General features: G+C 38.2%; 1 protein-coding gene across 2 annotated transcripts in view; it reads right to left on the reverse strand.

Moving 5' to 3' along the window:
- The window catches only part of Frmd5 (FERM domain containing 5), a 341,331-nt gene extending 327,717 nt beyond the window's left edge, over nt 1-13,614 (reverse strand). Inside the window, exon 1 of one of the 2 annotated variants that reach the window (XM_046461881.2) lies at nt 13,386-13,614. In XM_046461881.2, the coding sequence (XP_046317837.1) occupies nt 13,386-13,487 (102 nt within the window). In that variant the 5' untranslated portion in view covers nt 13,488-13,614. The remainder of the gene's footprint in view (nt 1-13,385) is intronic. The other variant, XM_046461880.2, reaches the window with a different exon arrangement.
- Between the last annotated feature and the right edge of the window lie 413 nt (nt 13,615-14,027).

Here is a 14,027-nt window from a genome sequence, read left to right on the forward strand (position 1 = left end):
TGACTTTATTTATTTTCAAGTGTCATATATCAAAGCTTACCTACTTATAAAAAATTATACGTAATTTTGAAAAGTAACCAGATCCTACTTAAGTGAGAAAATTTTCTATAGTCATTCCACACCATAAATCTCAGTAATAAACACATTTGGCCAAGAAACTAATTTATTCACCTTTTTAAAATGGTATGATATAATAATTACAGACCCAAGAAGTTGTAAAAATAGTAGGTACTCCTCACCCAGTTTGCCCCAGTAGTAACATCTTATATACCATAGTATATCATCAAAACCAGGAAACTGACGTTCGTGCTAATTGAGGTAATTCACACAGCATAAAATTCACCATTTTAAAGTGTACAATTCAATGGTTTTCACATTCCCAGAGTTGTGCAACCATCACCACCAACTAACCATCTTTTAAGGTCACCATAGCATTACACTAAAGACCGTAATATCAAATGTCTTCATTTTTTAAATTTCCTAGCTCAAGCTAGAAGTAACTTTTCATTTGTATTATTAATAACCAACTTTTTCAGAATTAATACTTTTATTTATGCATGTCTACACCAACACTAATTCTACAAAGATGTAATTCCTGCCCTTCAAAAGTTTGCAGCCTAGGGGCTGGGGTTGTGGCTCAGAGGTAGAGCGCTTGCCTAGTGCGTGTAAAGCCCTGGATCTGACTCTCAGCACCACATAAAAAATAAATAAATAAAGGTATTGTGTCCAACTACAACTAAAAAATAAATATTAAAAAATAAATAAAAGGTTTGCAGCCTAGTAAAAGGCAGACATCTGAGGTAGTACATTTCAAGGTAATAAGGTCACCCCAGGCACTGCTGGGCAACAATGGGGAGGGAGTCTATCCTGGAATAAGATGTAATAAGAGTCTGAATCCTGCAGCCAGGGAAGATTCACATGAAGGATGAGACCAGACAATGCTATAAATGGAGGCAGCAACCAGGCACAATGGCACACATCTGTAATCTCAGCTACTCAGGAGCTTGAGGCAGGAGGATTACAAGCTCAAGGCCAACCTCAGCAACTTAGTGAGCTCCTCTCTCAAAATAAAAATTTTTTAAAGGGATTTATTTTAAAAATAAAAATTTTAAAAGGGTGGTAGAGCACTTGCCTAGCACACATGAAGCCCTGGATTCAATCTCTCTAGTACTTCAAACAAATAAAAAGAAAGAAAGGCAGCAGAAAGATCATGGAAGTCCTTCCATGCCATGCTAAAAGGCATATTGATAGTGGGAAACCCATAAAGGATTTGTAAAAATCCTTTAAAAAAAACCATAAAGGATTTGTAAAAATCCTTTAAAAATCCTTTAAAAATTAAAGAGAAAATGATCAGAGTTGCATTTGGGAAGCATGTGAGAGAAGTAAATGGGTCTATCACACCACGGTTAGATTATAACCTAGACCATCTAGATAACAAGAACAAATGGGGAGCCAGAAAATGCAATGTATTCAGCACTAAATATTTAGCATCTGACCCAGGAGAGTCTTAGTCCCAGCTCCAGGGCATTCTGGCATAGTCTTGCTCAGTGAGGTATTCAACATGATTCATTGATCACTGAATATGTTAAATACTACCCCCACATGGAAGCTAAGACATTTTTTTAAAAAAATTTAATTCCTTCCTTCCTTCCTTCCTTCCTTCTTTCTTTCTCTATTTATTTTTGGTACTGGGGATTGAACCTAAGGGAGCTTTACCATTGAACTACATCCCCAGTCCTTTTTCATTTTTAAAATTTGAGATAGGGTCTTGCTAAATTGATAAGGGCCTCTCTAAGTTGCTGAAGCTGACTTCAAACTTGCAATCCTTCTGCCTGGGATCACAGGAGTGCACCAACCACACCTGAAGAGAGTTTCTCTAAACAGTTAAATCTCTTCCATAACACAGAGATGTAACATTAAAACATGGATCTTCAATATTCTTTCATCATCCCAAACCCATTTATCCAGATTGTAACCAGGTATTTATTTCTGCTTAAGGCTCATCCTACACTTCCTCAGTTCTCTGGGTTTGGTCTTTTGTTTCTCCCTTTACCCAAATTATTTTAATTCTCCCTCCAATTTCACTAACTTCAACGGTCCAGATTAGAGAGTCCAGCAATGACCCCACAATGTTCACTCAATCCCAAAGCAAAAACACAGTAGACACAGAGTCTCACTGGGCTAATAAAAACTTTTTTTTAAGTTAATAGAAAACTCTAAACATATAATAGCCAATCTAACTAAAACCCAAAGTTTTCAGGAATCTTTAGGTTGGAGCCCCAAAATGTCAAGACAGATTTCCATTCATATTATCTCAAGTTCCCATTAACTACAATACATAACAATCTTATGTTAAATAATGAACTTAAAAGATATCCATATATGTGAGATATGTGTGTGTGTATATCACATAGCACTTTTGTATATATTTACCTTCATTATGATTATACCTTTTTATTAAACATCTTCTGCCACACAAAGACCATAAGGCAATGATGGCAATAGGAGCACTAAGGGTGAGGTAGAACCCTGCTTCACAAGAGGGAGGATTTGTATTTAATTCCCAGCACCAAAACAATAATAAGAAATGGTAAGAGACTATATGAAAAGAGTGGCCAGAAGTATAAATTAGCATAAAGCAAAGGAGATAAGAGCTAAACAGAAAAGTTATCATGTCAGGAAAAATGATAGAAAACAAAATTGTGGAATTCAGGATGTGAGGGGAAAGTAAAATTTCTACACTTGTTAGAGTATACTTGCCCAGCTTGCATGAGGCCCTGGGTTCCATCCCCAGCCCAGAAGAAAAAATAAATAAATTCCACTTCTTTTGTCATTGTCTTTCAACCAGAAAGTAAAGGTATCTTATGTGAAATATATTACTAGTAAAAAATAGTTCATAACATTTTGTAACTACATACTGAAAGATCTAATTTGCAGCAGATCATCATCGTATCTGCCTCTTTAAAATGCATCCTACTGTCATAGATAACTAACTAGAACAAATTAAAAAGTAAATAAAAAAGACAAATGGAAAGATGAATATATACTATCTGAATCCTTTCAACAATAAGTTTTTGGAAAGTTGAAAAAAAAAAGAAGCTAATAAGTTCTCACACTCATTACATATTTGTCATCTGAAAAAAAATAATCCATCAGACTTTCTAGTGTACCCAATGTTAAAAATTAGAATGAACAATATTTCCTTTATCATAAAATTATTAGAAAGCAATTCTTAGATGTGCTTTCTGTAAAAAAAAAAGCACTATTCAAGTAAACAAGTTTGTCTAAATTATTCAAGACATAATTAAAAGAAAGAAAGTGTTAATTTTTCAGATCAGCAATGCTACTTATAAAGTCTGACACAGCAATAGCTAACTCAGTATCTTATGTCCTGCAACTATTTCAAGCAAACTCCTATGCACATTTTTTAACCTATTTCATATATTCTAGAATCTGGAATTGGACATAATTTGAAGTTATACTCTAGTACTGGGATAATCTTTTATCATATTTTTCTCTCTCAACAGCAAAAATTTCTTTGATAGAAATAATCTCTGAGTAATCTCTTAGAGAACTGATGGGCTATTCTGTGGAAATGCAGGATCAATATGCCATAAAACATTCCAGGCATCTCTGCCAGTCCATGGAATCCTTCTGACCTGCAAAATTCCAATTCTATAATAACATTGGAGGTTTGGATTTTTCTAGAGGCCAAACTCTGAAAGAGGGCAGGCTGGGTGCTTTCTCCAGCCTAAATAATTCCTGGAAATTCATAAGCTCCTTCAGTGAATTGATTGATTCTGCTTTATTGTGTTCTGATCAAAGTTCTTATCTGCTTAGCTCATATCTAACAAAGTCTAACAGAGAATCTTAGAGGGACCTGCCTAAAGCGTTTGAAATTCTCTGGGAATCCCAAAGTCAACTCTTCCATTTAGGTATTCTCAAAACGAAACTGGGGCTAGGCATAGTGGCACATGGCTGTAATCCCAGCAGCTCCAGAGGCAGAGAGGAGGATTTCAAGTTCAAAGTCAGCCTCAGTGACTTAGCAAGGCCCTAGGCAACTCAGAGAGACCCTGTATCTAAAATAAAATATAAATAAAGACTGGGGATGTAGCTCAGCAGTAAAGCATCCCTGGGTTTAATCCCTGGTTATCAACCCCCCCAAAAAAAATTTTTTAAACTAAACTGGGGCCCAAATTAGGGGCAGAGAAAAAAAGTTCTTGAGTTAAATCAGGATGCAGAGGAAAAAAGTTCCCCAGAAGCCTGGAGATGAAGGACAATTTGCTTTACTATGGAGGGCAAAACTATGAGGATCCCAAATGTTTCAGCTTATTCCTGCTACAAGTTCAACGACAGTAGCCAGACATTGGAGTGTGCCCTGTGGGTATGCTGTGGTATGCTGTTTTGATTTACCACTATTTTTTTCAGTTCTTGGGCCTTTACTAATATTTTTGGCTCTCATAATTATTACTACTTCACAGCAAGCCCCCTTAATCTCTCCAACAAAGGAGTGCTCCTATTGTCAGTTATCCTCTATTCATCAGTCTTCAAACTATCCCTTCTTTTTCTCCTTTTCCAAAGCAAAATAACCTATTAGCATTGGCATTCTGCCGAACATTGATTGCCCAAATGCCCAACAGTGCTTTCTTGGAGGTTCCCATCCTCAAAGCTCTAGCCTAGCATTGTGTTAAGAGCTAAAAGTGCACGCTGTGTAAGGCTTGGAGCTTTGGAGCTGGCAGGCAGGGGTCTGCTGGGGACCCGGGGAAGCACTCTTGGATCCTCGTAGAGAAGCTATTTTAGGTGGACACTTAGGTTTAGGGACAGAGATGTTGAAATGTGCCTTTTTAGGGCTGCATGGGTCACATTTCTTAACTGTTCATATAATTGAGGCCGCACTGTATCCACCAAAAGAGTTTTGAACCTCAGCTAAAATTTGAAATTTGACAGCCCCCCCCCAGACACCCCCTTATTTTTTCATCAGATTGCTAAAATGATGCCAGAGAAGAGGTCTCTTGGAAATAAAATTCGTATGTCGTTGCTGCAGCCACAGATTGAAATCTGAATCCACCTTTTTGTTATATGATGCCATTGCTTTGTGAAGAATCTTAATTTGTGTTATACAGTTTTAGAATCAGATTTAATTCAACACCAGCTTTATGTATTTATTTTTAGTTTGGACTGACTCCTCTCAGCATGTCAAGTATGATTGAAATTTGCTGACAGTAATTTTCCCTAAGCAAGTACATTTCTGTTATTTGATTCAACTATATACCATAGTAAACATACTAAAGGAAAAACCAAAGACTCATCTTTACCTTTTCTATCTAGAATCAGACTACTGATAACTCAACCTAGAATGACCTCGACATATCCCCATATCCCATTTTCTGCTTTAGGCCATTTTTCATAAGCTTGCTCAAATCTTGCCTCCACTAAGAAATACTTAATATTTTAGAGTCCCTCCTCCCAGGCTCCCCCACACATTTGCACTGACACAGCACACCACCTTGTCTGAGCCCCCAATTCCACATTATGTTTATAGTTGGAGATTTGTGTTTGCAATTCCTATCTAAATTTTAAGTTCTTGGATGACAAACATACTTACTCTTCCTTTTACTCAATGCCTTAAGTTGTGCAGAAAATTTGTTTTTAAAATAACATATAAATATACAATAATCACATTGTTTTTAGGCCAAGGAGACCAAAAAAAAAAAAAAAAAAAAAAACCTGATAAATATAAAAGCATCAAATTAGTACAATAGCCCCTCTGTAAAATCCTTAGAATCCTGCCCACTTGAAGAAAGGTGTGTACATATACAAATAACCTAGCTTTCACCTGACAAGAGTAGACAATCAGTTAAGACTATTCAGAAATAAATCAAAAGTCAGAAATGTAACTTTTTCATTCTTTGCTTCTCCTTCCTCCTCACATTTGATATCCAATCATTACTACTTGTCAATTTTACCTACTCAATGTCTCTAATCTACTAGTAATGACTCTCAAACTTCAGCAAGCATAAGAATCACCTGGAAACCTAAAGTAAACTGCTAAAGGGCTGGGGTTGTAGCTCAGTGGTAGAGCACTTGCCTTGCATGTGGAAGGTACTGGGTTCAATCCTCAGCACCACATAAAAATAAAATAAAGGTATTATGTCCATCTACAACTAAAAACATAATTAAAACATTAAAAAAAAAAACTACTTAGCTCCAGTTTCTGTTTCACTAGGTCTGGGGTGGAGCCAATAATTTATAATTCTAACAATTACCCAGGTGATGCTGATGCCGTGGTCCAGGGACCATACTTTGAAAAAAAAAAAAAATCACTGCTTTAACCCATTCCTTATTCTATCTTCCATGCTTTTGACAGAGTTCACAATTTTTACAAAAGGGAAAAAAGAGTCCTTGGGTTGTAGCATGGGAAGATGACTTTAATGATGCATGAGAGTAATTAGATTTGTTCTTGATCTTGAATAGGTTCCTTGGTGGGCAGTAGACTTCTGAGGTTTTGAAATGATCATTAACACTCAGGAATGAGTCCTAAAGCATTTCTGGAGTTGTCCAGAGTGTCTCAAAATTTGAACCAGCAGATGAGGTCATGGTCATGCAAGGAGTCAGAAGTAGAGGAGGGGGAAATGAAAGCAATAATCACAGTCAAAGGGGTATTTTCTGTAGACAAGTGAATGGGGCTATTGTACACAAACTCAGTGGTTGCCAAGCATGTGGCCCAATTATTTTGCCTGTATGAGCATGGCACGGAAAGATCTCTTTAGAGAATTTGATTCACACAAGTTTTGTGTTTAGCCTGACATACAGCAGGCAGAAGCCTAGAGAATTTGAACCTAAGAGTCTTGACAAGTTTTTAGAATATAATGGAAGGAAGTTAGAAAGATCACAAAAGTAAAACACCATCCTTAGAAATAATAAATAATTTCAACTGATAAAGAACCAATACAGTGGTCTATCTTGGTCAAAAATACTGCCAACAATAATGAGGATGACACAGTAGCCTTGGGAGACAAGAGGTCCATAATTTAAATCTAGGGTTTAGTCACTCAGAAAAACTGGAGTTTGGAGTATTCACACTTAGACTCTGCCCTCCGTAGTCTATCTTTAACTCTGGCTAAATTTAAAGTGTTTATAAAAGTTCAAAGAGTTGCATTTGGTCACTAGTACAGGAAGGAAAGACCTGCTTCAAGGCTAGAAAGGACATATGACTGGGTACTTTGCTCCCTTAGGGAAAATACCATTCATTTTGCAACATGGGAATGAAGATAGTTTAGTATTCCTCATATTTATCAGCTGCATAAGAAAAACATTCAGGTGGTTGACCTGAGCCCAACAGGTCAAGGCTAGGAAACAAGAAGTACGATGACTATGACCTAGCCTTCGGGAAAGCAACATCATTACCCTTCCCTGAGCACCATACAGGTACAAAAGAGAAGCTGGAAGACTGGTGCCAATCCTCCGTGGTATTCACATTTGCTGTACAAGCGCTTACTAGGCACACCTAAGAGAAGAGTGACACACAGCTGCTCCATAAAACATGGTCTGTAGATCACACAGAATGTTATGATGAGGCTGTCAAAAATGAATTCAGATTAAAATAGACAACTAGAAACAGGCTGAGCAGCATGGTTCACTTCCTGTTGGGACAAGAGGTTAGAAAATGAAGCTGTGAGGGTGTCTGCTTCTCATTTTATGTGGTACAGACTTGGGGGAAAGAAGTGAAGAAGGTTTCTATGGCTCTGGTGATCCCTACATTCAGAATCCTAATTCTGGCAGATCTCTAACGCTCCATGATGCACTGCACTACACAGGATTCATTTGATCTAAGCCCTCTAAACCTGCAGAGATGAGGGGGAAAAAAACCTGAAAGACTTGAAATCCTAAGAGACAAGCCAAAAAGTCACAGGAGCTTACAGACTGGGGCTCCATTAATTCAACAGAGGATAATTGCAGAAAGTTATCAGAGAGAGAGACCTCAAAGGTTCCATAAATACCACATTTACATACTGTACTTTTCACCAGGGAGATGGTTGAAGAGCAAATGGTTTAGAATGGGATGGGATGAAATTTTTAAAGAGTTATACAGTTGTTAGAAAATGTTTATTGTTTTCAGGCATAAGAAATCTTAAAATGTTGAAGCTAACACAGCAAGCATGCAGCACAAACAAATCAGAACAAATATTTATTGAACTATAACTGTGTATGGCTTTGAACAAGATGCTATAATTCTTAGGGTTCACGATTTACAGCTTTCTATTACTCTCTCCTTTGTAAATTCTAAAGTACAATCTACCATAGAAATACTTTTGGATCATTTTAAGAACTTTAATATAGTAATTATTACATCATTGTCAAATCTCTTCTAAAATTAATGCCTTACCTCTTATTTTGTTATACATTTTTATGCCTATAGCTAAAACCACTACAAAGGTACAACAAAAATGTCTTATTCTAAGTTTGATATGAATGAGAGCACAACTATGATAAATGAGTCCCTGGGCAATTGTAACAAATAAAGGACTCAAAAACCTCATGCTTTTTTTATATTAGACACTATGTTGAATATATTGATTCCAAACATTTAACAGAATGCAAATTCATACAAATACCCATGAGTAAAATCTGCCGTGGTGAATCCTTCTGGATCTCTCTCAGATTCCACTGACTCTTCCTTAAACAGGAAAAAGAATGAGTGCACAATTGCGTATCTAGAATTTACCTTCTATATAAAAAAGATGGATTTCAATTAGCTTTATACAATAAATATTTAGTATAGAAATTAAGAAACAATATAAGTGCTTTTAGGATTTCTAGAAGGCTAATTTTGGAATTATCTTAGTTTCAAGAGCTAGTCTAACTGACTTGCTATTGTAACAAAGATGCTGAGAAAGCATAATTATCTGTTAAAATAAAAAAGTACAAATCAACATGAAAATATGATAACTTTGTGTTTTTCTCTGTGAATAAAATTATCTAATTTTCTAACAACATTCCTTTTGCATTAATTAAACCAAGGCTTCCACTTTTTAATATGAAGCAGAAATTTTTAGAAAAGACAAATCATACTCCAGGAATAAATGCCCCTCTGAAGCCAAAGACGTGACAGGATAGAAGGAAGGTAAATATGAACTCCTTTTTAAAAAGGATTTTTAAAAAGAATCCTAATAAAGAATCGAGGTATTCCAATCTAGGATTTTAAAATTTCATTGAAATTAACCAGAAATCATTTTAAAGGCACTTAATGAATAAACTGATTTATTTTCTTTAAAAAGAATAAAACATTTTCCAATTCTATTTTCGACTTGAATAAGCCACAATGTAATATACTAGTCTGTTTAAGTGATCCTTATTATTTGTAATATTTTCAAGTCATTTTCTTTTGACTATAAAATAAGTATTGATATTTCCATTTTACAGATGAGGAAACGAAGGTAAGAGAGATAAAATGACTTGGGAAGTCAGAATGGAGAGAGGAGAGGCTGGGGTTGCGGCTCAGCGGTAGAGCACTCGACTAGCACGTGCAAGGCCCTGGGTTCAATCCTCAGCACCACATAAAAATAAATAAATAAAATAAACATTTTTTTAAAAAGATGGAGAGAGGAAACAAAAACAGAATTAAGAGAGAAAAAGATCAGTTCTTAAGTATATTACAGCCACCAACTAACATTGAGCAAAATTTCTTTGACCTCCTAGACCTGTTTTTTCATCATTAAAATAGAAACCACCTACCTCTCAAATGGTTGATTGAGGTGTAAGCAAAGCATCTAACAGCACACTCAGTAAAATAATTAGACATTTGATAAGCAAGTGCTCTCCCACCAACCCTCAATTCCATTCATCTTGTATAATGGATGTATAATCAATCCATAATGCTATGGTGACAGAAAGGAGATAACAATACATGTAGAGTGCCTGGCAAGCACAGGACTCAATTCATTTGTTCTCTCCCCCCCCCCCTCCAGATGCCAAAATTACCAAGGGGATAAGCCACAATCAAATCAAAATATTGGTCCCTCTGAAGAACTGCCTCTGCACTTACATTTTATTTATGGTTCTAATTTATTTAAAAGTCAGTTTAACCTGGCTACTTAACCAGTTATTTTAATGTATCCCTATTAAAATCAAATTCACTTCTAGGATACCTTTACCTTTCAGTAATAACAAAAAAAAAACTATTAAAATTTCTCACTTTATGTATTTTTTTTAATACATGTTTCTACTAAAAAAATTCTGCAATGTATACTCTTAATAACTTATGAATAATTATAACATAAAAGATAGTTTAAAAATATATTCCTTAGGATATTACGTGCCTAGGCATTTCAATGACTCCATTCAGTTTGAGTTCAAAGACATTAGATAGCTTTCTCATTTTTCATTTTTCCCATTTTTCTCCCAAATAAAATAACAAAGTAAGGTAGTAAATGTGGAACATAAAATAGATATGCATAATAAAACAGATAAGTGAAAAATATGGACCAGTTCTGCACTTATGAGGCAATGACCTTCAAAACTGGCAGGGAGCTATTAACAATGTTCTTCACAGGGGAGCAATTATACTACAGACCTCCAATGTAAGATTTCATTTCTCATGGTCTACAAATACATTTGTATATCAGAAAGAAAGAAACTGTGACATCCTTCATTGAGAAGATATAAGGCATTTTGATTACATTAATAAGCACATCCTAAATGCCAGATCAGTATAGCTGCTGCATTATGAAACCCTTGACCAATACTTTGACAGAACTGCCTACAACTGAAATTTACCAAATATGACTATCATGATTACAACCCAGTGATACATTTCTAGTCCTGTAATAACTTAAGTGTTCTCTGATTATCTCAAAAGTCATAAAAATCCTTCTAAAATACAAACCCTTATTTAAACACAAACATGACATAACAACACTTCAAGGAAAAAAGAGTTCAAATTAGCACCCAAAATTTTTATATATACAGTACTGCAATTTTTAAGTTGTTGGAAATATTGCTTCACCTAATAAGAAGCTTACCCATCCTTTCCATACTAATTTAACAGACTCTGTACCCAGTGTTTGACAAACAAACACGTGCACACACACACACACACACAATAGAAATGTACAGGACAAGTTGTTAAGAAAATCTCAATCTCTAAATGATCAAAAAGCTATATGTAAAAATATTAATTTCATATAAGATACTGTATTTCTTTTATATAATCTTTCCTCACATGGGTTAAAACAAAAGCAATTCAAATAGTGGTGCCAAAGAATGACATTACATATACTTTAGAATTCCTATTTTTTAGATTCCATACAAGAATCACAATGCACAATCATTAACACATCTAGACTGTGACACTGACTACAGTGTGACCAATTACACAATGCTTAATTTTTTAAATAGCATTAAATTGTAATAATAATGTAAAATAAGAGCAGGAAAACAAATACAACTGTAGTAGGATATAGCAAGTATAAATCCAGTGAGTCCTGTGTAACTTAAAAATATTCTTTTTAACTTAAAAATATTCTTTTTCTCAATGACAATGAGAGAAAAAAAAACTACCCACAATTGTAATACCAATCAACCAACCTCATAAGTTCCACCAACTGGGAAAAATAATTAGTTCCCTTATTATGAGACCTTAAAACCACAAGGTTATCAATAGTTTCTAGTGGAGTGGTAATGTGAATTGTGTTCATTATACTTTATACCTTGGTAAAAGTTAATGACCTGCTCCAGAAATTTTATTTCACCTCATACAGGAAAACTATTCTTAAGACTCATGAAGTCTAAATCTCACACTGCTCTTGATAGGCTATTGTGTAAAAATGCCTTCAATTTCAAAACAAACGGATATAGACTTCAAATATTATCAAATAACAAAAATATCAACTCCATGTTATTTTCCTCCTCCACCAAAACAAAAAACTATACGTGGCACAATGATACAATAGACAAAAAAAGTAGTATGCCACTCATTCATTAAGGAAATAATACATAACATTTCTCTGCTATATTCAACTACAAAAATCCTTTTACTTGATGGCATCTTTAGGACCGTTTAATCTGTATTTAAATGGCTCTTTCTTTAACCTCATGGATCTTTGGCAGCAGTCATCACTTTGGCCCAGAGCTGGTTTGGGGAGAGGGAGGAAAGGAAAGCGGAGAAAAGGCTGAATTGTGCACAGAGTCAGCAGAGAGCAGCTGCTCTCATATACTACCCAGCGTCTTTCTCACACACCGCTATTTTCCGTTATTGAGCATTGTCAGCAAAAATAAATAAATAAATGGGGGTGGGTATGCCAAAGAGGAAAGACCCCGGCAGGCAGTTTTTGTCTATCACATCTGAGCAGAGAAGCCTCCTCTGGTTTCTTACTGCAAAGGAAAGGGATCAGGTGAGACCCCTCCAGGTCTAACTCAATTTGCTTCTTCACAAAGAGCAGTTACTAGCTGTGCGCCCAGAATCTTCGTAGCTGATGAACTAAACACCGGGAGCATTGTCAAATGTTTTCAATCTCTGACTTTATAAAGGAGAAGAGGGGGCTGTGACTGCATTCCTGGGAAAGACTACTACTCCTGACGTGGCACACAGCAGTAGTGCAGAAGCATAAGCAAGAGGTTGTAAAAATCCCTTCAAAAATAGCAGGTTCTGAAAGAAATGCTGTGCAGCATTACTGTATTGTTGACGTTTTTAAGTCACTGATTCTTTCTGGCCACTGCCAACCACCCCAATAGCCGAGACTTGTTGCTAAGTGTCTACCTTACGCCCCCCCCCCCCCAGAAATACCTAACACAATAAGGTTTCGGGATCAAAAGGCAGGAGGGGGGCCTAAATCTTTAAAGCCCAGAGGGCTGGGCTCCCTTCAATAGGCCACTCTGCATGGGCTGCGCGTTCAGTTCCACCTTCTGAGAGCTCTGACTCACAAATGCTAGGGAAGAAATTATGACATAAACCTTTATCCTTCCAACCAAAGACCTAAGAAAAGCCAGCCAGTCGTCCTTGCCCAGCCGGGGAGCCGAAGCCTGAGCCCCCCGACGGGGCGGCCCGAGAAGGAGCCTTCCGCCCTGCCCGCCTCCCTCTGGACGCCCGCGGAGCGTGCTCCCGACCCAGTAGGGATCGAGGAGTCAGAACCCATTGCCTACACCCCCGAGAGAAAGCAGGAGAGGAGTTGAGGGGCCGGGCGCTTTGACTTGTCCGCGGCGACGCTGAGTATTGACCCCAGCAGGGGCTCCAGGCAAAGGAGCCCTGCATCCGGGCGGTCCTCCGCAGGCAGAATGGACAAAAGCGCGACGCTGGGGCTGAGGAGACCACCGGGCGGTGGCCACCGGCCAAGTTAACCGACTCGTGGGACTGAGGGACCCCGCGGACGAGGCGGCGCGGTGCTGACCTGGATGGTGCAGGTGTACTCGCTGTCGTCCAGCAGCCGCACGGTGCAGCTGTACTCGCGCTCCAGGCTCCTGCTGCTGCCGCTCATCAACCTGCTCAGCATCTTCCCGCCCGCTCGCCCGTCCCTGAGAGCGACGCGGCGGCGCTGCGGACCCTGGACCAGGCGCCCCTCAGCCCGGCAGCTCCGCGCCCGCCGGGGGCACCTGCACCATCACCCCGGCCCGATCGCCTCCGCTGCCTCCTACTGGCCCGGCTCCTTCTCCTTTTCCTCCTTCTCGGAGCCACCACCGCTTCCCCCCAGCCCAGAGCAAGCGCTGGGCTCTCTCCCGGGAGCCCCACTGCCTGTGCCCAGCTCTTGGGGCGGGGTCTCAGTCGGAGGGGGCCAATGGGGGTCAGCGCGGCAGAACTGAGTGGCAGATAGAGGATCCAATAGATATAGAGTACTGGGATGATGGGCGGGCGGGGAAAGCAATCACCGGAGAATAGTCATACCCAGCCAAGCCAGACCAGCCCTCTAGCGTCCCAAACCAGCGGCTTGTCTCTTACCAGTGGTTCTTATGGATGCTGTTTCCCCTCCCCAGGCCAGGTGTGGGTATCCATCAAGATTGATGTCTACTGCCAGGAATACATTTGAGCTCTGCTC

Source organism: Marmota monax, unplaced genomic scaffold, assembly GCF_021218885.2.
Source record: "Marmota monax isolate L192 unplaced genomic scaffold, Marmota_monax_Labrador192_F-V1.1 WCK01_AAM20220418_F8-fsc00001, whole genome shotgun sequence".
Taxonomy (NCBI): Eukaryota; Metazoa; Chordata; class Mammalia; order Rodentia; family Sciuridae; genus Marmota; species Marmota monax.